General features: G+C 28.5%; 5 protein-coding genes across 15 annotated transcripts; 4 read left to right on the top strand and 1 right to left on the bottom strand.

The window, feature by feature from the left end:
• Positions 1–11: 11 nt before the first annotated feature.
• Positions 12–5250, top strand: LOC127066422 (probable ATP-dependent RNA helicase kurz). Its single transcript, XM_051000172.1, has 17 exons — positions 12–382; positions 477–656; positions 731–1018; positions 1084–1498; positions 1586–1821; positions 1891–2242; positions 2309–2537; positions 2638–2827; positions 2899–3131; positions 3224–3447; positions 3522–3767; positions 3871–4060; positions 4130–4267; positions 4322–4525; positions 4633–4851; positions 4930–5027; positions 5100–5250. The coding sequence occupies exons 1-17, from the start codon at positions 308–310 to the stop codon at positions 5174–5176; spliced, it is 3594 nt and encodes a 1197-aa protein (XP_050856129.1). The 5' UTR covers positions 12–307; the 3' UTR covers positions 5177–5250.
• Positions 5251–5354: 104 nt separating this feature from the next.
• LOC127066550 (thioredoxin-related transmembrane protein 2 homolog) lies at positions 5355–7043 on the bottom strand. Its single transcript, XM_051000431.1, has 5 exons — positions 6687–7043; positions 6425–6605; positions 6134–6320; positions 5869–6064; positions 5355–5752 (listed from the first exon to the last, which is right to left on the bottom strand). The coding sequence occupies exons 1-5, from the start codon at positions 6828–6830 to the stop codon at positions 5654–5656; spliced, it is 807 nt and encodes a 268-aa protein (XP_050856388.1). The 5' UTR covers positions 6831–7043; the 3' UTR covers positions 5355–5653.
• A 3-nt stretch (positions 7044–7046) lies between these two features.
• On the top strand, positions 7047–9285 carry LOC127066531 (N(4)-(Beta-N-acetylglucosaminyl)-L-asparaginase). Of its 4 annotated transcripts, none has more exons than XM_051000408.1 (6): positions 7047–7187; positions 7679–7883; positions 7964–8120; positions 8204–8429; positions 8542–8849; positions 8930–9285. In XM_051000408.1, the coding sequence occupies exons 2-6, from the start codon at positions 7751–7753 to the stop codon at positions 9195–9197; spliced, it is 1092 nt and encodes a 363-aa protein (XP_050856365.1). In that variant the 5' UTR covers positions 7047–7187; positions 7679–7750; the 3' UTR covers positions 9198–9285. The 4 variants fall into 4 exon arrangements, with proteins under 4 accessions (XP_050856365.1, XP_050856356.1, XP_050856347.1 ...); XM_051000399.1 differs by lacking the exon at positions 7047–7187 and adding an exon at positions 7261–7419; XM_051000390.1 differs by lacking the exon at positions 7047–7187 and adding an exon at positions 7486–7611.
• Positions 9286–9430: 145 nt separating this feature from the next.
• On the top strand, positions 9431–12548 carry LOC127066523 (protein Red). The gene is made up of 3 exons (XM_051000378.1): positions 9431–10076; positions 10199–10715; positions 11032–12548. Exons 2-3 carry the CDS (start codon positions 10224–10226, stop codon positions 12091–12093), a joined length of 1554 nt encoding a protein of 517 aa, XP_050856335.1. The 5' UTR covers positions 9431–10076; positions 10199–10223; the 3' UTR covers positions 12094–12548.
• An 831-nt stretch (positions 12549–13379) lies between these two features.
• On the top strand, positions 13380–19251 carry LOC127066476 (cytosolic 10-formyltetrahydrofolate dehydrogenase). Of its 8 annotated transcripts, XM_051000314.1 has the most exons (10): positions 13380–13870; positions 14018–14110; positions 14297–14354; positions 14501–14677; positions 14790–14931; positions 15104–15338; positions 15887–16563; positions 16720–17134; positions 17214–17872; positions 17953–19248. In XM_051000314.1, the coding sequence occupies exons 5-10, from the start codon at positions 14796–14798 to the stop codon at positions 18528–18530; spliced, it is 2700 nt and encodes an 899-aa protein (XP_050856271.1). In that variant the 5' UTR covers positions 13380–13870; positions 14018–14110; positions 14297–14354; positions 14501–14677; positions 14790–14795; the 3' UTR covers positions 18531–19248. The 8 variants fall into 8 exon arrangements, with proteins under 8 accessions (XP_050856271.1, XP_050856280.1, XP_050856253.1 ...); XM_051000323.1 differs by lacking the exon at positions 14018–14110 and having other exon boundaries at positions 13380–13710; XM_051000296.1 differs by lacking the exon at positions 14018–14110.
• The last annotated feature ends 3813 nt before the right edge of the window (positions 19252–23064 follow it).

The raw sequence follows: 23064 nt of genomic DNA, 5'->3' as shown, positions 1-23064 counted from the left end.
TTGCCATTGAGTTGTTTAAATTATTTATGATTATTAATTATTAATCATTATTTAATTGATTTAAAATAGAGGGCGGAAGTAGTAGGAATAAGAAACATGATTTCCAAGCATTGAACAGATGTGAACATAACCTATATTTTCCAATATTGTAAACAGTGATAGCTGAGCACATGGTATTACAATTTTGTGTGGATAATGAAACATCATATTTTTAAATTTGTTTTATACTATTATATGTGTGAAATAATTATTTATTCGGTTGTTTCTGTAATAATTATTTGAAGTGTAATAAAATTTAATTTAAAAAATGGGAAAGAAAAGATACAATTGGAAAGCAAGAAATGTTTCTGACATTGAGATAGATAATACTGAAACAAAAAAGGTATTTTTATTAAAAAAAAATATATATAATAATAATAATTTTCCATTATTCCTTTTTTTAACAATATTACAAATGTTTCGAATTTTTTTCACAGATACCTTTAGATATCGAACATAGAAAAGATAATTATGATAATTGTAATGCTCTGGTATTACCAAATCAAAAAAGAAATACTAAAAATAAAGAAAAGAAAATATCAGTAACACGTATATTATCTAAAAAACGTAGAAAACAATTAGAAAAAATAGTAGAAAAGAAACAAAAAAAATTACAAGTAAGTTATAAATTATAAAATGTAAAATTTTATCATTAAATACAAATTTTATATAATTTATATATTCTGAACAGCGATCAACATTACTAGAGGAATTAGCTAAAGTTCAAGCTTCACAGGAAGAATTAAAGAAATATGTTTCTTTAGCTGCAGTGCAAACAAAAGGATTGAAACGTCACTTTAGAGAGTTAAATGTAGAGTCTACTACAGAAACTTTAATTAATTCAGTTGATGAATCTGAAATAAATTATACAGAATCTAGTTTAAATGCGATTAAAGGTGGAAAAAGAAAAAGACTGTCTATACTTAATAATCAGAAACAGGAGTTTTCTAAATCAGATCTAAATACGGTTGGATTTGATGTAAGTTATTGATATAAATGATATAAATATTAGTAAGTATATTAAAGTATAACTTATATTATTAGGAATCTAGTGAGAACGAATCTGAATGTAGCAGTAGTGAATGTGAGAATGAAAATGATCTAGAATATAAACAAAAGAAAAGTGAAATGGATATTATAAATGAAAAGAATCTTATAAAAGAAGAAGAAGAAGAAAGGAAAAAATCACATAAAGAAAATATTAATTTAGAAAAAATAAAATCTCTTGAAAATGAACATGAAAAGACTCTACTAGATGTGCAATTAAAAGTAAAAGTATCCCAAAATACTATAGCTACAAACAAAACTACTAAAACACCAGCAGTTTATGTTACATTAAACAGAAAACCAGAAATGCAAGCAGCTAGATTAAAATTACCAGTTGTAGCAGATGAACAAGTCATTGTAGAAACTATTAATGAAAATTCAGTAGTGATCATTACTGGAGAAACAGGAAGTGGTATGCGCATAACACTGCTATTAAATTTATTTCAACTATAATAAATAATTATTATATGAAAATATTAATTTAAATAATTGATTATAGGTAAAACAACACAAGTACCCCAATTTTTATATGAAGCAGGTTATGCACAAAATAAATTAATTGGTATAACAGAACCTAGAAGAGTAGCAGCAATGTCTATGAGTAAAAGAGTAGCAGAAGAAATGAATCTTACTGAAAAGGAAGTTTCTTATCTTATACGATTCGAAGGAAATGTTACACCAGAAACAAAAATCAAATTTATGACAGATGGAGTTTTATTAAAGGAAATACAAAGTGTATGTAATGACATTTATATCAATATATTATAGTGGATGAAAAATTAATAAAAACAAATTTTTTTGTAGGATTTTCTATTGACAAAATATTCTGTAATAATTTTGGATGAAGCACATGAAAGAAGTGTTTATACTGATATTTTAATAGGATTATTGTCTCGTATTGTACCACTGCGTAACAAAAGGAAAAATCCACTTAAGCTTATAATTATGTCAGCAACACTATGTGTTGAAGAATTTGTTAAAAATACTAAATTGTTTAAAGTGAAACCCCCAGTAATTACAGTAGAATCAAGACAATTTCCTGTAACAATACATTTTAATAGAAGAACTAGTGAGGATTATGTGACTGATGCTTTAAGAAAAGCAATAAAAATTCATACACGTTTACCAGAAGGAGGCATTCTTATATTTTTAACAGGTATTTTTTTATATCTTGTAAACATCGTAAATATTTTCATAATACTATACTGTTTAAAAAATATAGGTCAACAAGAAGTGAATTCAGTTGTACGTAAATTACGTAAAGCATTTCCATTTAAAAAAGGTAAAACTAATTTATTAGAAGCAAAAATTGAAGAAAATAAGGGAGCAAATGCGAGCGATCCTGATGAAGAAAATTCTGACGATAATTTTGATGACAAAGAAGCACTTAAACGAAATAAACAACAACATAAAAAACAATTTTTAAATTTACCACGTATTGATTTAGATAAGTATGTATACATATAAACTTTTATTTTTATATATTTAACTTTAAAATAATCTGTAATAGGGTATAAAAAGCTATGAACATTTCTTGAAATAATTTTAAAGCTATTCGATAATGCCTACGGACGATACGCATGAAGATATTGTTGATATAGGAGGTGAAGATGGGGACGGCAATATAGATGAAGACGAGAGCGAAGATGATGATGCTTTCCTTTTAAAAGGATTATCAAATACACAACCACTATGGGTTCTACCACTTTATTCTTTACTACCTAGTTATAAACAAGCAAGGGTACTTAAAAACTTTTAATAATCATACAATATTATTTTAATAGTTGAATAAATGAACAATATTTTTTATAGGTCTTTGAACGACCTCCAGAAAATTGTCGTTTATGTGTAGTATCAACGAACGTAGCAGAAACTTCATTAACAATACCAAATATCAAATATGTCATCGATTGCGGTCGATGCAAAATGAGAATGTATGATAAAGTTACTGGTGTAAGTACGTATAATATCTGTTATATAAGCAAAGCTGCTGCAAATCAACGAGCAGGTAGATCTGGCAGAACAGCAGCTGGTCATTGTTATAGGTAACATAATAATATTTATTGTTTTATTATCAATATATGACACTTGAAAAATCTGTAAATATTCTATTTTTATTTATCTTTTTGGTTTTTAGATTGTATTCTTCTGCAGTTTTCAATGATCAATTTACACAATTTAGTATGTCTGAGATCCAAAGAAAACCAATTGATGATTTAGTTTTACAAATGAAAGTTATGAATATTAATAAAGTTGTTAATTTTCCATTCCCAACTGCACCAGATCCTTTACAACTGAGAGTAGCCGAAACACGTCTTCTAACTCTAGGTGCATTAGAACAATCTTCTCTTCATAAAGAAGGTAAAACAAATTATGATTTCAGACTATTGAGTTTATTACTCTCATTTTTATTAACTATTATCACTATATTTTAGATGCATTTAATGCAAAAGTGACTTCACTTGGACGCAGCATCGCAGCATTTCCAGTTGCTCCTCGATATGGCAAAATGTTAGCATTGTCATATCAACATAATTTATTGCAATATACAATTTGTATGGTTGCAGCTCTTTCTGTTCAAGAAGTATTAATAGAAGGTCTTAATATGGAAGGTAAATTAAAAAATAAGTGGTTGCAAACGCGGCGTATTTGGGCTGGAATTGGCAATAGTTTACTTCTTGGTATGTGTATTATAAAATAATTTTATATTTATAATATAATTACAATGTTTGTTTTATGTTAATGTATTTAATTTAATATAATATATGTTATTTAACTATAAAGGTGACCCAATGGTTTTAATAAAAGCTATTGGAGCAGCTGAATATGCAGGATCTAAAGGAAAGCTTATATCTTTTTGTGAAGAAAATGGTTTGCGTCATAAAGCAATTGTAGAAATTAAAAAACTCAGACAACAATTAACTAATGAGATAAACTTAAATGTCCCGGACATAAATCTTATTATCGATCCAAGGTAAATACTGCTTAAGAATCAAATGTAACAAAGCAAGTATTACAGAAAATACTTTTTTGTTTGATACAGCATGTCTCCACCTACGGATATACAAGCAAAATTATTGCGTCAAATACTTCTTGCTGGTATGGCAGATCAAGTTGCGCGGAAAGTACTTTCAGAAGAGATTGAAGATCAAGATAAAACAAAATGGAAATACGCTTATAAGTAAGTATATAAAAATGTTTTTTATTTTACTATATTAATATAGTATATTTCTAGAACTATAGAAATGGAAGATCCTGTATTTATGCATTCGTCGTGTGTTCTTCGGAAGACAAGTCCAGAATGGGTTGTTTATCAAGAGATATATGAAACAAATAAATTATATATGCGTGGTGTAACCGCAATAGAACCAGAATGGCTTCCGAAGTTCGCTCCAACTTTATGTACATTAAGCGAGCCTCTGATTGAACCTTCTCCAAAGTCAGTATTATATTGTTACAGCATGTAACTCGTTTATTATATTTATACTTGTTAATAAAATTTTAATAAGTCATTAATTCATTTAATAAAACATGATTTTAATCTAGATATGATCTTCATTCTGGAAAAGTTTTGTGTCATATAACAGGCACATTTGGTCGAGCTGGTTGGCAATTACCAATGATCGAAATAGAATATCCAATGAATGTAGAAGGAGTAAAATGGTTTGCACGATTTTTTCTAGAGGGCCAAGTGTGTCCAAAATTAAAAAAATTTGTACCTATTTTGTTATCAACCCCAGGCAGTGTAAATAAATCGTGGGCTAAGTATGTTTTTACATTAAGAATAAATGTTGTAATTCATTACTTAATATCATAAGGTAATAAATAAAAACTGTCTTTTAGATTATTACCACGTACAGAAGCAATAACAAAAACGTTATTGTCAGAAGGAGTTATGTCAAAATGTAAATTAATAGAGATTTGGAATAAAGATAAAGTCTGTAAGTATATATATTTTAGCACAATACCAATTTGTAATTTAATGCTTATCTATTAATTTTATTTTTTTTTAGTCCTTTTATCTGCTTATCAGAAATGGTTACCTGAATCGACACATTCGGAAATAGCTTCATTATGGCCACCAATATAATAATTCATATTGTCCATTTGTAAACATGTAAATTTGTAATGTACGAATATGTTAATAACAACATAATATAATTAGATGCTGATAACTTTTTAATCAGAATTATACATTTGTTAACTTAATATTATAAATAAATAATTTTTTATGAAAATTATATGAATACTAAAAAATTTTGTATAAATAAATTGTGTGTGCATTATGTATTTTAATACTTTTATAACAAGCAATTGATTATTGATATATGCATTTAAAGAAGATTTATATATAACAAATTAACAATAAAAATATAACAGCGAATTGGACTGTTATAAAAACTTCTTAAAACGATAATGGACCTAATGGAAATATTTACAGAGCTTTAAAGTTTGTTTTGAGTTAAGCTTTGGTTTATAATGACTATATTGAATGGTTTGCTACATAGTAGAAACCATTTCCAATAAAGTTCACTATTCTTTCACACTATTAAATATTTAAATAGTATTACTCAGCCTTTATAGCTTTTTTTTCTTTTCTCTTAGTATGACTTTTCTTACACTCTCTATAGATATTATTAAGATCAAATGCTGCTTTTACATTATCCTGAAAAAATAATATTCCAATTATAAAAAGATGGAAAAATTATGATCATAGAAATATGTATTGTATTACTGTACTTTTATAGATAAAAATTAAACATTATTTAAATTAATGTATACCATAGAGAAAAGGAATTTAACAAGTTTGCCCTTATGATCAGCATGTGGCCTTCTTTCTACTTCCTTTCCATCTTTAAATAGTATCACGGTAGGCAACTGTTTGCTGGTACTAGCATCACTAATGTGATACTTAGCACCTGCATCAGGATATCTTCCTATATCCACTTTACCAAATTTCAAATTGTCCAGAGCATATCTATATCATATATTCTGGTTTTTAACATATCAATATACAAAAACATTTATATGTTCAAAGTATACTTACTCTGCAGAAAGTTCAGAAAAGATTGGAGCAAAATTAACGCAAGAGGGATTCCATGCAGTATAAAATGCTACAACCCAAACTATTTTAGTATCACGTGTTAACTCTTCTTCTAATCCATTTGCACCACGCAAATAAATAACATTTTCTGGTCCTTGATATGTTGGTTCAGGTAGTATTAAACCGCATACTACAAATACAAATAAATCTAATGATATTTATCATATTTTTTTCAATCTGACTCTTAATCCAAATAAAAAAAAAAGATTTCATGTATTTTTTTCCAATACTTACGAATAAAAATAATTGCAAACAAAATTCCCATACGTATATCTGCATAAAACCACAAGACCAAATTGGCAACTTTTGTGTAAACAAAACTGGATGACAAATAATTTATCATAGTTACACTTCCAGTTTTTCTTGTTCTGATCATTATTACTATCATGAGGAAAAATAAGATTTCTGTTTCTTTCTAAAAATATAAAATAAAAAAATTATTATAATTTTAATTTTCTTATAATTAATAAAAAATGTATATTTTTCTGTAACATACCCCATCAAGTTCGCACTCTGATTGTGCGAAAATATAATAACAAATTAAAGGAAGTCTTTTAGCAACGATATAAGAGATACTAAGAATAATATTTATTAAATAATATGGACGTAAAAGTAACTTTAAATCCTTCTTAAAAGACATTGTAACGATGGAATAATATGAATGAAATAATACTAATGCAAATTTTAGGTTAAATTTATAAAAAAAAAATTCGATTACTAATGACTTTGAATTTATGTATTTAGTAATTATAGTCAATAATAATGATAATATGCAAGTTTATCTCTTGTTAATTATTTTTAACTTCACAAATTAGGCACACATCTTGTAGATTATCATCACAGCTTCTGTTAAATGGTCAGAAAGTATCTGAGAGTTATCGAGATTTTTGACCTATTTGTCCAATATCGATTGTTGAATTATCGACGGTAATCATCTAATTTTTTGGAAAAAAGTAATGAAAAAATTATCAATTAAAAGAAATTACTGAAACCATCCGTAAGAATTTTATATAATTCATGTATTTTAATGAAATATTCATTGTCAATCAACATATTATAAGACAGTTTGAAAAACGCGCGTATTTTTTAACTTTATATTATTATATTGATTTCATTTTTGTTGTAATTTTGTATACATTTATTTTATGTAATTTAATAGTATTGATAGAAATTATTGGCATAAATAGATATATATGACTAAAATATAATTAAATAATATATAAAAAATGGTAAAAATTTTTTATATAAATTCCTATTTATTTATTATTATATGCATAGTTTTTGATATAAAATTATATAATGTAGTATAGTAATAATATTACTGTACATATGTACATGTAATTGTAGAGATAATCTTACAGTTATTTACTAGTATTACTATTGATTACAGGTCATTGACAGCTATAAGTTATCATTTGTTAGTCAGTACTAATATTTTAACATAATATCAGTATTATATTTAGATTTTTAATATCTCTATTTTTTCAGTGGTCAAAGATTAAGTACTATAAAAGATGACTGCATAGTGATTGAATTTAGTTTGTGTTTAATAATTCCAAGATGTATTCTACAAAGCATATTGCAATTTTTATCTTTACAATATTTTCAATTTTATCATGCATATTAGCAGATACAAATAAAAACATTCCTTTAGTAGTTATAACTTGGGATTATAAAGATGCTACAGAGAAAGGTATATTTTTAAATAATTTCATTATAAAAATATAAGATCTATGCATATAACTTATAAATTGACAAAGTTATTTTTTTAAGCATGGGACGTTTTGCATAATGAAGGGAAAAGTGCTTTAGATGCAATTGAAGCTAGTTGTTCTTTATGTGAGGAAATGCAATGTCGTAAAACTGTAGGATTCGGTGGTAGTCCAGATGAATCAGGAGAAACAACATTGGATGCTATGATCATGGATGGGTACAATTATTAACATATTTCTTTATTTTTTAATAGAAAATTTTGTAGTTATATTTTTCCTTACTTGATGTAAATTATAACAGCCTCAAAATGGATGTGGGTGGTGTTGGAGGGTTGAGAAATGTTAAAAATGCTATATCTGTTGCTCGTAAAGTGTTAGAGCATACAGATCATTCTCTGCTTGGTGGAAATCTTGCTACAAATTTTGCTGTACAGATGGGATTTAAATCAGAATCTTTAGAAACTAATGAATCCCAAGATATGTGGAAAAAGTGGAAAGACAATCAATGCCAGCCCAATTTTTGGAAGGTTTCTTACTTGTGCATAATTCTGATCACAAATTTTGCACATACATTTTCCATAAATCATAATATTTTATAGTAAAGTTTAATTTTTAAATCATTAGTACTATTTTTTCTAGAATGTTTTACCAAATCCAAAAACTACTTGTGGTCCTTACAAACAAGATAATATTATGGATTTATTTATGGAAAAAGAGAATCAAAAAGTATCATATACAAATGAAGAAAATCATGATACAATAGGAGTTATAGCAATAGACAAAAATGGACATATAGCTGCTGGAACTTCCACCAATGGTGCAAGACATAAAATTCCTGGTCGCATTGGGGACTCTCCTATACCAGGTGCAGGTGCATATGCCGATCAACAAGTTGGTGCTGCTGCTGGTACTGGTGATGGAGATATTATGATGCGGTTCTTGCCCAGGTATTGTATGGATTGTATGTTAAATTATTAAGAAAACGCAATGATGTAATAATTAAAATATTATTATGTTTTTTTTATAGTTTTCTTGCAGTAGAAGAAATGCGTCGTGGTGCCACGCCTGTAGAAGCAGCTAAAACAGCTATTCATAGAATTGCTGAACATTATCCTCACTTTACTGGTGGAGTTATTGCATTAAATAAGTATGGTCAATTTGGAGCAGCATGCAATGGCATCCCTTCATTTCCATTTTATGTTAGCAATCTTGAATTTGGAGAGCCTAGATTACATACTGTATCTTGCATACAACAAACATATTGTGTTAGTGATAATAACAATAATATTTGTTAATAGATTTTTTGAAGAATATATGAAACATATGAACAATTATAAATGAAAAATAAATTTTTTAAATAATCAAATATTAGGATACATCAAATTCAGAGAGGTTAATTTTTATTTTTTTAAATCATTTTTTTTACCGCCAAATAGTAACATTGAAAAATTATAGTAGTTCATATAATACCAGATAATTTCCTCTTTTTTTTTTGAGTCGGTAATTTTTATTTTATAAGAACATAAGAGTTTAATATCTATATTACATATATAAGAAAGTCGAACAACTTTTCTTATTGGAGACTTATATTATTATATCCAATAACGGGTTAGTAGCATCCATGCACTTGCTGTAGCTTTTTGATCGATGGTTGTTGTGTTGATTGTTTAGACTTGTGGGATTATTTGTTTTTTTTTTCTTTATGTAAATTTTATTATAAATTATAGAACAATAATAATCATAATGATAGAAAAATCTTTGCGGTTTGTAGCATGCACAATGTACCTTTTTTTCTTACCAGTATATTTCTACTAAATTGATTTCCATTCGAACGGAAGAAAATTAAAACATTTGAAACGAGGTTTTTATGACACTAAGGTGATAAGCTTGTATCACGGCATATATACAAATAAATTTATTCCAAAATAAAAAGCTCGATATGCACCTTTTCTTTTTAATATACTATAAATAAATTGATAATTATTTATATTTTTTTGCTATTTGCTTAAATGTTTTTTTATTTAACTTTGAAGCTAAAAATTAGAACAGCGCCATAGTTCTTACGCAAGCGTCGAATCACGTAAAGGACCGAAGAGTGGTGACCTGTTATATCAAATAAAATTTGTATAAATACAAAGTTTAAATAAAAACCTATCTTTTTTTGATATCCAAAGGTAATACCATATAATATAAAGGAATAACATTAATAAATTATATAATGGTCTATGTGATCTCTCTATTTCTTTAAGTGTATGCATTTTATATACCTATGTCAATAAAACTTCAAATTTTGTAGGTTAGAATAAATATACTAAATAAAAATGCCGGAAACAATGGAGGAAGATATGAGTATGTCAGTTCGTTTAACGAACGATGATTTTCGAAAACTATTGATGACACCAAGAGCAGCTGCTCCTTCAGCTACACCAGCTTCAGTTCCAGGCACAGCTCGAGATGCTAGTGCTAAAACTGCGCAAACACCTCTTGTTACTGGAGGTAGTAGAGCAGAGTTACGTAGAAAGAAAAAGAGTTTTTATGCTAAACTAAAGAAACAAGAAGAAGATAAAATGGCAGAGTTAGCTGAAAAATATAGAGACAGAGCAAGGGAGCGCAGAGATGGAACTAATCAAGATTATCAAGCAGAAGATCCTATGAATAGTGCTAGCGCATATCGTGCTGTTGCTCCTGATTTAAAATCAGGCATGGATGCAGCAGAACGCAGAAGACAAATGATTCAACAATCTAAATTCTTAGGAGGTGATATGGAACATACTCATTTGGTAAAAGGATTAGATTATGCCCTTTTACAAAAGGTAATAATGATAAAATGTGAAATAAATCTTTGTGATTATAGTGTGTATTAGCTACTTTACTAATCAGAATTATTTTGAAATAAATAATATGTTTATATGTAGTTAAAAATTATTCTGTAGGATCTATAATTTTTTTTATTATAAACTTTTTCACTCTTATTTTAAATGCAACCATTATTTGTTCTGTTTATTTAGTTTTTCGTATTGCATATTCAGTGTGTAGAGCATAGCCTGCCTTAGAATCACAAAGGATTAAATTTAAGTGTGTGATTATATGTTTATTATAAAACAAAAAAAATTATTTATTTTTTAATAGGTACGTAGTGAAATAGAAGCTAAAGAACATGAACAAGAGCAAGAAATGGAGAAGTTAGTGAAACCAAAAGAAAAAATAAAGGAAAAGAAAGAACCAGAAAAAAAGGAAGATGAAATGCAATTTAAAACTAAAATTGGTCGCAATATTTATAAAACTATTTTAACTATGAAGTCTAAACAAGTAGAAAGGAATGAACTTTTTACTCCAGGACGAATGGCATATGTTATAGAATTGGATGATGAAAATGCTGATGTAGACATTCCAACAACATTAATTAGAAGTAAAGCAGATGTACCTACTGTGGAGAATACACCAACATTGACAACCAATGATATAGTAATAAATAAGTTGGCACAAATTTTATCATACCTAAGGCAAGGTAATCGACATGGAAAGAAAGGTAAGAAAAATAAGGATGGTCGTTCCAGAGCAGATGATACAAATGATATGGATCTCCCACCAAGACCTCAGGATGAGAGTATATATGGAGATATTGGTGATTATGTTCCCACTATTGGAAGAAAGGATAATATGCAGCATCGTGACAAAAAGAAAGGTTCATACTTTGATAAGCCAGAGAATAATTTAGACACAGATGATAAAGCAAATACTCCACAATTACCAAGTACTTTACCTCAAATTGTTGAAACTAATGCACCTAAAAAAGGAGCACTTCTTAATAAATTGGCTGCTGAACCTGAAGGTTATGCAGAATGCTATCCAGGTTTAGATGAAATGCAGGATGCTATAGATGATTCCGACGATGAAGTAGATTATACCAAAATGGATTTAGGCAATAAAAAAGGTCCTATTGGTAGATGGGATTTTGATACACCAGAGGAATATAGCGAGTACATGAATAATAAAGAAGCATTACCAAAAGCAGCTTTTCAGTATGGCGTGAAAATGGCAGATGGCAGAAGAACTAGGAAATATAATAAAGAGAAGAATGAAAAAGCAGAATTGGATCGCGAATGGCAAAAAATTCAAAATATAATGAATAAAAGAAAACCAGTTGCTACTTTAGAAGGAGGTTCGGAATTTAAAGTACCGAGATATTAAATATTCTTTAACGATTAAACCTTTTAGTGCAAATATATGTTGATATAAGGACTGTAATAAAAGAATTAAATAATAGTAATCCTTCGTATGGTATAATAATTTTTTCAAAATCGAGACTAAAAAAGATTTTTATTAAAACTATTGTATTAAATTAAACATTTTTTTTACAAAATTGTTTTGTATTACATAAAAAATGTCCATCTATATAGAAGATTATTTTAAGAGGCTATGAAATAATCCAAACTCTGAGTGCTTAATGATTAGAAGAATACCGTACGCAAAATACTAAGATTCTTAGAATCCCGGTTTAGTCAGAGGCTCATTTTTTCATATGTCTACAATACTACATGGTATTTTTCATTGTATATATAGTAACATATACATATATTTAAAGTTATTGTAAAATATAAATATAAATATAAATATAACAAGTAAAAATAATATACATACTCATACATTTATATATATATTTATTATTGCTCAGTTAATTGTTCATTATTTTTTACTGTTTATTAGATTTTATTATACATAAATAGGATATCTTGAATGTATATATACACTTAAATTTTTAAATGTAAAAAAAATATATTTCTTGTATTTTAATAGATTACAGGAGAAAATAGACGCAAATGTTTCCTCATTTATGTACAGAATACATTATGAATAACTTGAAAAAAAGTAAGGGGAAATATTAAATTCTTTGACGAGATATATCAACATCATATTGTACGAAATTTTACAAATTTGTGACCTTAAATCGTTGAACATGCACTTTATAAACAGCTTATCGTTGATCTATGACCAAAAGATACTAAGGAATCTTTTCAATGAACTGGATTATTCCGGATATTGTTGAACTAATAATTATAAAAGTTTCATAAAGATACACTCTTGAAAAAGTAAAAGAAAACATAGATAAGTTAATACTCCGTTTAAATGATTATATATATTAAAAGACACATTGGTTTTCTTTTCGTACAATTTTTAAAAACATCAATGTGACTTTTCATTAAATAAAAACATAACAAACTTATTTCGAAACATAAATCTACGATTATTGAACAAGTTGAAGATTAATAAAATTAATGATTAATATTTCAAAGAAATAAAAGTAAATAAAAAATAAAAATTTCAAAGAGAATTATTAATTGTGTAGCATCAAATTTTCTAATCTTTCATTTTTTTCATACGTACGACATATGTACATTATGATTTATAAATTCTTTTATTTTTTTGCAAATATTTTTTTTTTATCTTTCATATCATCTTAAAAATTTATCTTTAGTATCAAAAGCGATTATCAGAAGAGAGATTTACATAAAAAAACCCATTCAGATAAAATATGTGTATCAATGCGTTACAATCAATGTATAATCTCTAGTTATAATCCCCGATACTTCATTAATAACTTTTTTAATACGCAAAAATGACATGCCAAATATCTTTCTCGATAATGTGTACTATACGAATAGTCATTTAAACTTTAAAAGAAATCAAGAAGAAATGGCACGGAGTTCTTGACCCTCGCGAGAGCGATATCGACGGGTTATATAAACCTTGTTCGTTTTTCCCTTCGAATCAGTTTAACGTTGCAACGGATAGGAGGTCGATGTTCAAGTGAGTACGCGTATAAAACGAGTTTGAACGAGTTTTAGCAGTGAATATATTTGCGATTTGAGCTATCATTTATAATAAAATAAAAATCAATCCTTTCTTAGAGATTGTTCCAATGTTAACCTTCGCAAATCTTCGTTTTTGGCGTACATTCGTAAATATCGTAAGTCAATCTGTAATTTTTTTTTCTTTTTCTTTTAATTTTTTTCAACCGAATGAAATTTCTTTTAACTAAATAATTCAATAATTTTATTGTGAACAGTTCCCACAATATTTTTTTTTTATTTATTATGTATTTTTCAACAACAAGAATATATGTATTATCTGTTCTTGAGTATGATAGAAACGACCGATATTTATGGTTCACTTGTATACACGCGACTAATAACTAACGCGAATAAAGGTGAAGTATATATAAATGAACTAATCTTGATATAGACATTAGACACATGTAAATATATATTCAATTAAAAAATGTATATATATATATATATATGTATAAATAATATATAATACTACGGCAAATAATAATATAATACGCTTTCTTCCTTAACCATTTAAAAAAAAAATGTACCGTTACTTTTTGCAGCTTGCATAAAAGTACTATCAAAGATCTCTCAATAATATACAACGCTGTAAATAAATAGGTATGTATTTTGGTTTAAGGTTTAAAAAGAAAAAAAAAAAAAAGAAAACAAATCGCACGCTTCATTTTATTTATGCTACAACTAACAAAGAATTGTTCGCGCGTGATTGAAATAATTGTATCATTTATTCGATATCTTTATCTTAGTTGACTCATACAAAGGAAGCAGGTATTTAATGAATAAGCCTCACTCAAATTCTATTTGATATCTGAGATAACAATATGTAATAAATGAGCATGTAATTCGAATCCCAGATCCATTGCTTTTAACTTCTTCATCGTAAAACGTAAACATTGTAATCGTACCGTCGTATATAATAAGCTGTAAGTAAGGATCATGTATTGATAACAACATTCATTATAAACATTTGACTAAAAGATATCTCAAACAAAGAAATTCAATTATAATTTCAACGTATATTATTTGTAAATATAGGCGACAATGCCACAACTGAAGGTAGCGATTATCGGTCAGAGCTTGTTCGCAGCCGAAGTTTACAAATTATTAAGACAAAATGGTCATCAAATTACCGGAATCTTTACGATACCTGACAAAGGAAATCGAGAGGATCCATTAGGTATATAAGATTAGAGCTAATAATTCTTTACTCTTAACTGCATTCTTCAGTGCATTTAAAAGCACAAAATATTATAAGTTTTATCACAAATTTGTAAAGTACTAATATTTTTCTCGAAGAAAAATCTTTTTTTAACTTTCATATTTTTTTCTTTTTTTTTTTATAATTGTAGCAATAGCTGCCAAGGCTGATAATACACCTGTTTTTAAAATAAAATCCTGGAGAAATAAAGGTGTAACCCTACCCGAAGTACTCAATATATATAAAAGTATCGATGTTGACCTAAACGTACTTCCTTTCTGCAGTCAGTTCATACCGATGGAAGTTATCAATCATCCTCGTCATCGTAGCATATGTTATCATCCATCATTATTACCTAGACACCGAGGAGCGAGTTCTATCAATTGGTAAGATTAAAATCTTTTTCATATAATTTATACAAGATATTTTTACATAAGATATATATAATGATCTAAAAAAGCATTTAACTAAGATCCATTAATATTCTGTGATGCATTTGATATACTTTTAAGATAATGCGAGATGAATCTGTGACGTCGTTTCTTTATTACGATATCGTATAATTTATTTTCTGACGAAAAACACCAAATGTATAAATTTTTGTTAAGATTTTCGTTTAAGAAATTCTTCGTTTTTAGATGGAGACTAAAATATTATGTTAAAGTAGAGAATTGAAATCTTAAGAAAGGCACTTGCATAGCGGAACCGGTTTGGTTCAGATTGCGCCGAGATCGTTTCTTTCTCTTTGCTACTTTCTCGCGTTTATGTGTAATGTCAGATAATAATATTAGAGACATAAATTTACCAGTGACTCAACACCCAAAGGTGATATTTTAAAATAAACTGAAAAAATCGTCAAGAGCTCGTTGTAGAACGTTGTTTTATCATTCATATTTTTCTTCTGATGTTTATATAATTGCAATATTTTCAATAGGACTCTCATCGAAGGTGACGAGAAAGCAGGATTTTCAATATTTTGGGCAGACGATGGTCTCGACACAGGACCGATATTGCTTCAAAGATCTTGTAAAGTTGAATCAAACGATACGTTGGATACTTTGTATAATAATTATTTGTATCCTGAAGGTATCAAAGCTATGGTCGAGGCCGTAGATCTAGTAGCGAAAGGCACTGCCCCTGTGATACCGCAACCAAATAAAGGTGCAACTTACGATCCCTTGTTAAATAAGAAAGAACTTCAAAAGATCGATTGGTCGAAACCGGCGAAAGGAATTCACGATTTTATTCGTGGCCTTGATAGTACACCAGGTGCTTGGACTCTCATTAGCAACGAAGAAGTACGTTTGTACGGTTCGACCCTCTGGAATGGAACTTTACCGAAATTTGAAAGTGAAATCGATGTTGATAATCGAACGGGAAAAATTCATGATGGTGGTCTTTTGATCGAGGCAGTCGATGGTAATTTCGTTAACGTCGAAAGGATCAAGATCGGTTCTAGGACCATTCACGCTAGTAAATATGGTAAAAGTCAAGAAAACAATACGGTGGAATTGACCAATGAAGAATTGAAGAGTAAAGATGTCATACAGCGAATTTGGCAAGACATACTTAAGATAGACATCGTGGATGATACAGATTTTTTTGCCTCTGGTAAGATATCGTTTTTTTTTTTAAATGACATATTTCTGGATTACTCGAAACTTAGCTAAGTATCTCACGAGATGGTAAATTATTTATTGTCTTACTGAAAACTAATAGAAGTAGTAACTGTAATAATCAACATATTGATAATTCGTTTGTCTGTAGGTGCTGGAAGTATGGACGTTGTTAGATTAGTCGAAGAGATCAAAGACAGTTTAGGGGTGACTTTGCAAAATATCGATGTTTTTATGGCGCCCATTTTCGTGCAATTCCTAGGGACTGTTATTTTGGCTGCACGTGGTAATGCAGCAGCTAAAGATATCAAATATGATGCCGTGGAAATACGAGCTAACAACATGGACTTGAAATTCCCAAGACAGCTTTTCATAAATGGAGAATTTGTTAATGGACATGATAAACCGATCGATACGATTAATCCACACGACGAGAGCGTTATTTGTAGCGTAGAGAGTGCATCGGTAGAAGATATTGATCGTGCTGTGAAAGCTGCAAAGAAAGCTTTTGAGGAAGGTGAATGGAGTAAGATCAGTGCTAGGGAACGTGGAGCATTATTATTTAAGTGAGTGTTCATGGAATTATTGAAATCATTATTAATAAATGCTATGAGAAGATTCTCAATCGAATACGATTTTCTTTAGATTGGCTGATTTGATGGAAGAACATAAGGAAGAATTAGCAACCATCGAAACGTTAGATTCTGGTGCAGTATATACCTTAGCTTTGAAGACACACGTAGGCATGTCCATCGAAACTTGGAGATATTTTGCTGGGTGGTGTGATAAGATACAAGGCTCGACTATACCTATTTCGCATGCCAGACCGAATAGAAATCTGACGTTTACGCGAAAGGAACCGATAGGTGTTTGTGGACTGGTAACGCCATGGAACTATCCTTTGATGATGCTTTCGTGGAAAATGGCAGCTTGTTTGGCAGCTGGTAATACGGTCGTGATGAAACCAGCTCAAGCTTCACCATTGACAGCGTTGAAATTTGCTGAACTTAGTGCACAAGCTGGTATTCCTCCTGGTGTTATAAACATCGTTCCAGGCAACGGCTCTGTAACTGGTAATGCAGTAGTCAATCATCCACTTATCAGAAAGCTTGGTTTCACTGGCTCCACGGAAATTGGCAAGACGATTATGAGATCATGTGCTGAAAGTAATTTGAAGAAGGTCTCATTAGAACTAGGTGGTAAAAGTCCTTTAGTTATATTTGAGGATGCTGATCTTCAACAGGCTGTGAAGATAGGAATGAGTAGTGTATTTTTTAACAAGGGTGAAAATTGTATTGCCGCTGGTACGTATAATAAAGTACGAATTATATTCTTTGTATTAACATTGTAATCTAATTCATTTATTTTTCTATTGATTATACAGGCCGTATTTTCGTCGAAGAAACTATTCACGATGAGTTCGTCAAAAGAATAATCGAAGAAACGAAAAAGATTTCCGTAGGTAATCCTTTGGATCGAAGTACAGCTCACGGACCGCAAAATCATAAAAATCATCTTGACAAGCTTTTGGAATATGTCAAATATGGAATTGACGAAGGTGCTAAGTTGATTTATGGTGGTAAACGTTTAAATCGTCCGGGATGGTATTTCGAACCGACGATCTTTACCGATGTTGAAGATCACATGTACATAGCTAAGGAAGAATCTTTTGGTCCAGTCATGGTGATCTCAAAGTTTAATTCTAAGAATATGGATGATATTATAAGAAGGGCAAACAATACCGAATATGGTTTAGCATCTGGAGTACTCACTAAAGATATTGCTAGAGCCTTGAGATTTGCAGAAAGGATTGAAGCTGGTACTGTATTCATAAATACTTATAATAAAACAGATGTGGCAGCACCTTTCGGTGGTTTCAAAATGTCAGGATTTGGAAAGGATCTTGGACAGGAAGCACTCAACGAATATCTTAAAACTAAAACCGTAACGATCGAGTATTAGATAGACTATACAATAGATATTATACATGAATCGTTTGAAAAATTCACCACTTTTCATTCGCTTTTATTATTATTGTTTCCTTTTCCTTTTTTTAACATATAAATTTAATTTTTAAAGTGAAATACATCTTAAAGGAAAGAAAAAAAGTCATGAATTTTTCAAATGATTTGTATTTCCCCCTCAACTCCATTGATTCATATTGTTAAAAATTAGGCTTTTTTAGATTCTAAATTAATTTATCATATAAATAGACATCTAAACGTTATTTTAATTTCTTTTTTTATCGACCCGTTCATCGTGTTCAACCTTGACAAAACGATATTTAGGATTAAGACGATATGATAATTCGCGTTAAAAGAACACCGCGTAGATGAAAAATGATCCACAGGAGAGATCTCGCTCCCACGCATATGTGATATATAAACAGTTTTTGCTCTGACCCTAGCGCAGCCTCTGTCGAAATCCCAGATGCTTCAACGTCGTTTTTTTGTTTGAAGATAAGTGTGCTTCATCTTCGTTATAATACCCCATGCATTATATCGTCTTCGAATCGTATATTCTTCTATTTTGCCTGTCTTTTACCGTTCATCATTATTTATGTAATTTTTCCTTATTAGCAAATTTTTCTTGATAAAAAGTAATAGATAATAATAATAATAATAATTTACGTTCAATGTATCATGTAAAAAATAAAATGAACGAAGTATTGTAAAGTATTGTTAATATTAAAATTTAATAAATATTCATACTTTACAGATTGATACAAAAATAAAAAACTACATTTATTTTAATAAAACTGGAAACTTTGATTTATAATTAATTAATTTATATATATATATATATAGTTCTTATTATATAAGTTCTTATTCCAAAACAAATCTCTGCTTACAAAAGTATGCACGTAAGTAGGTGTGTACGGTCAACAATTCCCAACGAACGAGACAGAGAGGTACAGCTGCTCCCATAAACATTCCGAATATCCCCCTCGTTTTCTCCGTCTTTTCTTTCTTTTGCATGGTCTACCTTGAAGCGTGAAGCGCATTGCAAAACGCAACCCTTCCGTCATTCGCTAAAGAAATCCACCCTTTTCTTCTCCTTTGTTGCTTCTCGTTAGAGAGGTAAACGTTAGACATTTATTTATAATATATAAATATTTATAAAATATATAAATATGGATGGTAAAGGCTGGGGAAAGAGGCAAAGATAAAAGTCTCTATGTGAATCGAAAGTTGCACATATGATTTAACAATCAATTATTTTTTTCTGAGATTTTCTCAGCTAATTTTTTCTCAAATCACAAAATTACAAGATTAATTACAATCTTGGAAAATCTCGAAAAAGAGTAATGAATTTTTAAAATCAAAACGAAGCTTTTTAAGTATAATGTATATGAAACGAATATTTCCTTTTAATGAGGAAGACAGATAAGAGATTTTTTTATTTTACTTTTTATACTCTGTTTCAATTATATTTTTTATATACATATAATTTGTTTAACGCCATGATTTATACTTTTCATATTATTTTTATCGTATTTTTTACTTCTATATATGTATTTTTTATAACAAAAGGATTTTTTGTATGCATTAAATAAAAAAATTATTTTTTAGACTATATTATCTTAACAATATCAGTAACAATTATTTTAATTTGCCATTCAATAAATCTTATTTCAGTACATATCTTATAATAATTAATATATTTAATTTTGAAATTGGTATATATATATTACTCATTAAATTTTTATATTATGTAGAATGTATAAGGATTATTGCATTTATAAGAATCATATTTCAAATAATTATGCATCCATATGTATATTTAAAAAGAGATCAAAGGTTCTTATACGTATTACATATTAAGTATTTATATTACATGAGGTATATAAGGGTTACTACTTATAAGAATCATATGTCAATACAATTGTGCATATGTATATATGTGTATGTATATATATATATATATATATATATATATATATATATATATATATATATTCAAAAGGATTAAAAGATAGATTTGTAAATGGTTTTACATACGATACTTCCTTTACAGTGTACATTCTCCATCATGTTATTCATCGAACAGGAAATGCAAATGTTTCAACTGGCCCTTCCACAAAGGACACTGCCCTCTGATCCCTTTCATATCTGACCCTTTCCTCTTGCTAACTAAAAGATAAAATCTCAATTTTTCTTGATCGACCTAAAGGTTAACTTGATTTTAAATCAAATTATAAATTTATATTCAATATCAGATTAATTCCATCAAAATTATATTGATTATGATATCTTTAGATATATTGTAGTAAAAACTTATTAAATTAAAAAAGATAAATATACTCAAATATTTGCTTAAACTATCATGTATTATATGTAAATTAAGATGAAAAATCTGAAACAATATGAGACGATATTCGAAATAATTATCGAACGCAACAACGTCGAACGTTTTCTTCGGAGATAAAGAAAAATAACTTTTAGTTCCCTTTAACTATTCGCCGTGTAGTTCACGCCCTAATGTTTACGACTCAAAGGGTGCTAATGTATTCATCGTCCTTTCCTTCCTGTGGCATTGACCTTTTGTAAATCGATCTAAGTTCATATCCGAGAAAGATATACTTGATCCAATAATAACATATATATGTATAAATGAATAGGCATATAAATGAAGGCTTATGAGAATAAAAAAGAAAGAACATTTGGGAAAGAGATCAAGAGATAGGGAAAGCAAGAAAAGAAGGAGAAAGAAAAACTATGATCGAATGATCCGCGAAATCAGGTTAATTCGATTACAATGACGATTTGGATTCTTGATAAATTTTAGTGAATACGACGTATTATTCGTATGAACTAGAAATATGAAAAAAAAATATGTATTTCATACAAAAAATTTGAAAAATTCTATATTATATGGCGTTATGTAATTTTGAAGTTATACTCTCATATATTTGTATTGTTTTAAAAGTAATTATTAATATAATGAATAGTTATACTAGTATATAACTTATAAGTTTCACATGATATAATTGTGTGATATAATTCATAATAATTTTAAAGATATATAATTTTATTTTTTTTAGAAGTAAAATTTTATATTTAGATATATAAAGACATAAACTATCTTAAAAACTGTATAATGCTTTGTTACGTCATATGTAATTTTGAAGTCACACGCTCATATACTTGTATTGTTAGAAATTAATTGTTACTATAGTATAATATTATTCTAACATAATTTATATTATAAAAGAGAGAGAGAGAGAGAGAGAGAGAAAGAGAGAGAGAAGGAGAGAGAGAGAGAGGGAGAGTTTCACATTGTATAGTTTTTAATTTTAAATGTAGATATATAAAGATATATAACTTCAAAGTCACATATTTATATATATTTTTATTTTTAAAAATAAATTGTTATTGATGTATACTAGTATAACTCATATTACCAAAGTGTTACATTATATGATTTTTAAGTTTCGATATATATATATATATATATATATATATATATATATATACGCACACACTCACACACACACACAATTTTATTTTTTGTTAGAAATATATAATTTTAAAATTAGATATTTAAAGATATATAACTTTGAAATTATATACTAATATATATATATATGTATAATTTGTTTCAGATTATATAATTTTGTTTTATAATGAAAAGTTGTTTCAGAAAAATGATAACGAAATTGAGATATTCATACAGACAAAAAGTAAATATATATCTATTCGTAAAGAACAAATGGAAGAGAGACACACATTCCTTCTCTTCCTCTGGCCAATCCTCCTCTCAAGCTTTCGCTTGTATATGTACACACAGTGGTTCGCTCGATGCCACGCGAATCGAGTTCAGTCTTGTTTCTCCTGAGGTCGTGTATACACCGTGTCGTACCGAACAGCTTCGTTGCTCCCGTTGATTTTTTTTTCACGTGGACCAAAGATCGAGGATACTCATTGAAGCAAATTTGTGAATAATGAAGAAGATCGACGTTATTCTTTAAGTTTAATCTTTTCACGAGAAAAGAAAACAAAACTTGTAAAAAGTGAATAAATATATTGTGTTATCATTAGTTAACAATGTTTGCATATGAAATAGTTCATTGAAGAAATTAAAGAAATATTTTCATGTGTCTTGTGCAAAAATTGAAATCAACCAGAATTGTTACCAATGAAGAAAGAAGGTCAACATAGGATATATCGTTCGTTTTTATAATGTACATCTTTGTTTTCTTTTTCATCTGCATCAATAAACATCGTTTTTTATCCATCGATGATCGAGAATCTTACTTATTCTCGACGCGTCGAACACGTGACTTACGTATAAATAAAGCGCGCGAAATTCGTATAGGTAATTTAGAAAAGTTCAAGTTAGAGATTTTTAGATTCAAATTTTTTTTTTTTTATGTCAGAGAAAGAGAAAGAGCGTGTGTGTGTCATTGACCTCGTTGAACGAATATGAAGTTCAAATATAATGATATAGTATAATATAAAGAGTATAATGAAGAGATCCTGTTATTACGTAAACA

The sequence above is a fragment of the Vespula vulgaris genome, chromosome 1 (genome assembly GCF_905475345.1).
Source record: "Vespula vulgaris chromosome 1, iyVesVulg1.1, whole genome shotgun sequence".
In the NCBI taxonomy this organism is placed as follows: Eukaryota; Metazoa; Arthropoda; class Insecta; order Hymenoptera; family Vespidae; genus Vespula; species Vespula vulgaris.
This window is presented reverse-complemented; position numbering and strand designations above follow the sequence as displayed.

Excerpts from the sequence above, each read along its gene's own strand:
- LOC127066531 (XM_051000408.1), top strand. The coding sequence starts at position 7,751 with ATGTATTCTACAAAGCATATTGCAATTTTTATCTTTACAATATTTTCA. Across the intron at positions 7,884-7,963 it reads TAAAGATGCTACAGAGAAAG|CATGGGACGTTTTGCATAAT; the intron begins GTATATTTTTAA and ends TATTTTTTTAAG. Across the intron at positions 8,121-8,203 it reads GATGCTATGATCATGGATGG|CCTCAAAATGGATGTGGGTG; the intron begins GTACAATTATTA and ends AAATTATAACAG.
- LOC127066550 (XM_051000431.1), bottom strand. The coding sequence starts at position 6,830 with ATGTCTTTTAAGAAGGATTTAAAGTTACTTTTACGTCCATATTATTTA. Across the intron at positions 6,321-6,424 it reads GTTTGCAATTATTTTTATTC|TATGCGGTTTAATACTACCT; the intron begins GTAAGTATTGGA and ends TTGTATTTGTAG. Across the intron at positions 6,065-6,133 it reads TTTTCTGAACTTTCTGCAGA|ATATGCTCTGGACAATTTGA; the intron begins GTAAGTATACTT and ends TATATGATATAG.
- LOC127066422 (XM_051000172.1), top strand. The coding sequence starts at position 308 with ATGGGAAAGAAAAGATACAATTGGAAAGCAAGAAATGTTTCTGACATT. Across the intron at positions 657-730 it reads AGAAACAAAAAAAATTACAA|CGATCAACATTACTAGAGGA; the intron begins GTAAGTTATAAA and ends TATTCTGAACAG. Across the intron at positions 4,061-4,129 it reads AATCTTATTATCGATCCAAG|CATGTCTCCACCTACGGATA; the intron begins GTAAATACTGCT and ends TGTTTGATACAG.
- LOC127066523 (XM_051000378.1), top strand. The coding sequence starts at position 10,224 with ATGCCGGAAACAATGGAGGAAGATATGAGTATGTCAGTTCGTTTAACG. Across the intron at positions 10,716-11,031 it reads ATTATGCCCTTTTACAAAAG|GTACGTAGTGAAATAGAAGC; the intron begins GTAATAATGATA and ends ATTTTTTAATAG.
- LOC127066476 (XM_051000331.1), top strand. The coding sequence starts at position 13,823 with ATGTTAACCTTCGCAAATCTTCGTTTTTGGCGTACATTCGTAAATATC. Across the intron at positions 14,932-15,103 it reads AAATCGAGAGGATCCATTAG|CAATAGCTGCCAAGGCTGAT; the intron begins GTATATAAGATT and ends TTATAATTGTAG. Across the intron at positions 15,339-15,886 it reads GGAGCGAGTTCTATCAATTG|GACTCTCATCGAAGGTGACG; the intron begins GTAAGATTAAAA and ends TATTTTCAATAG.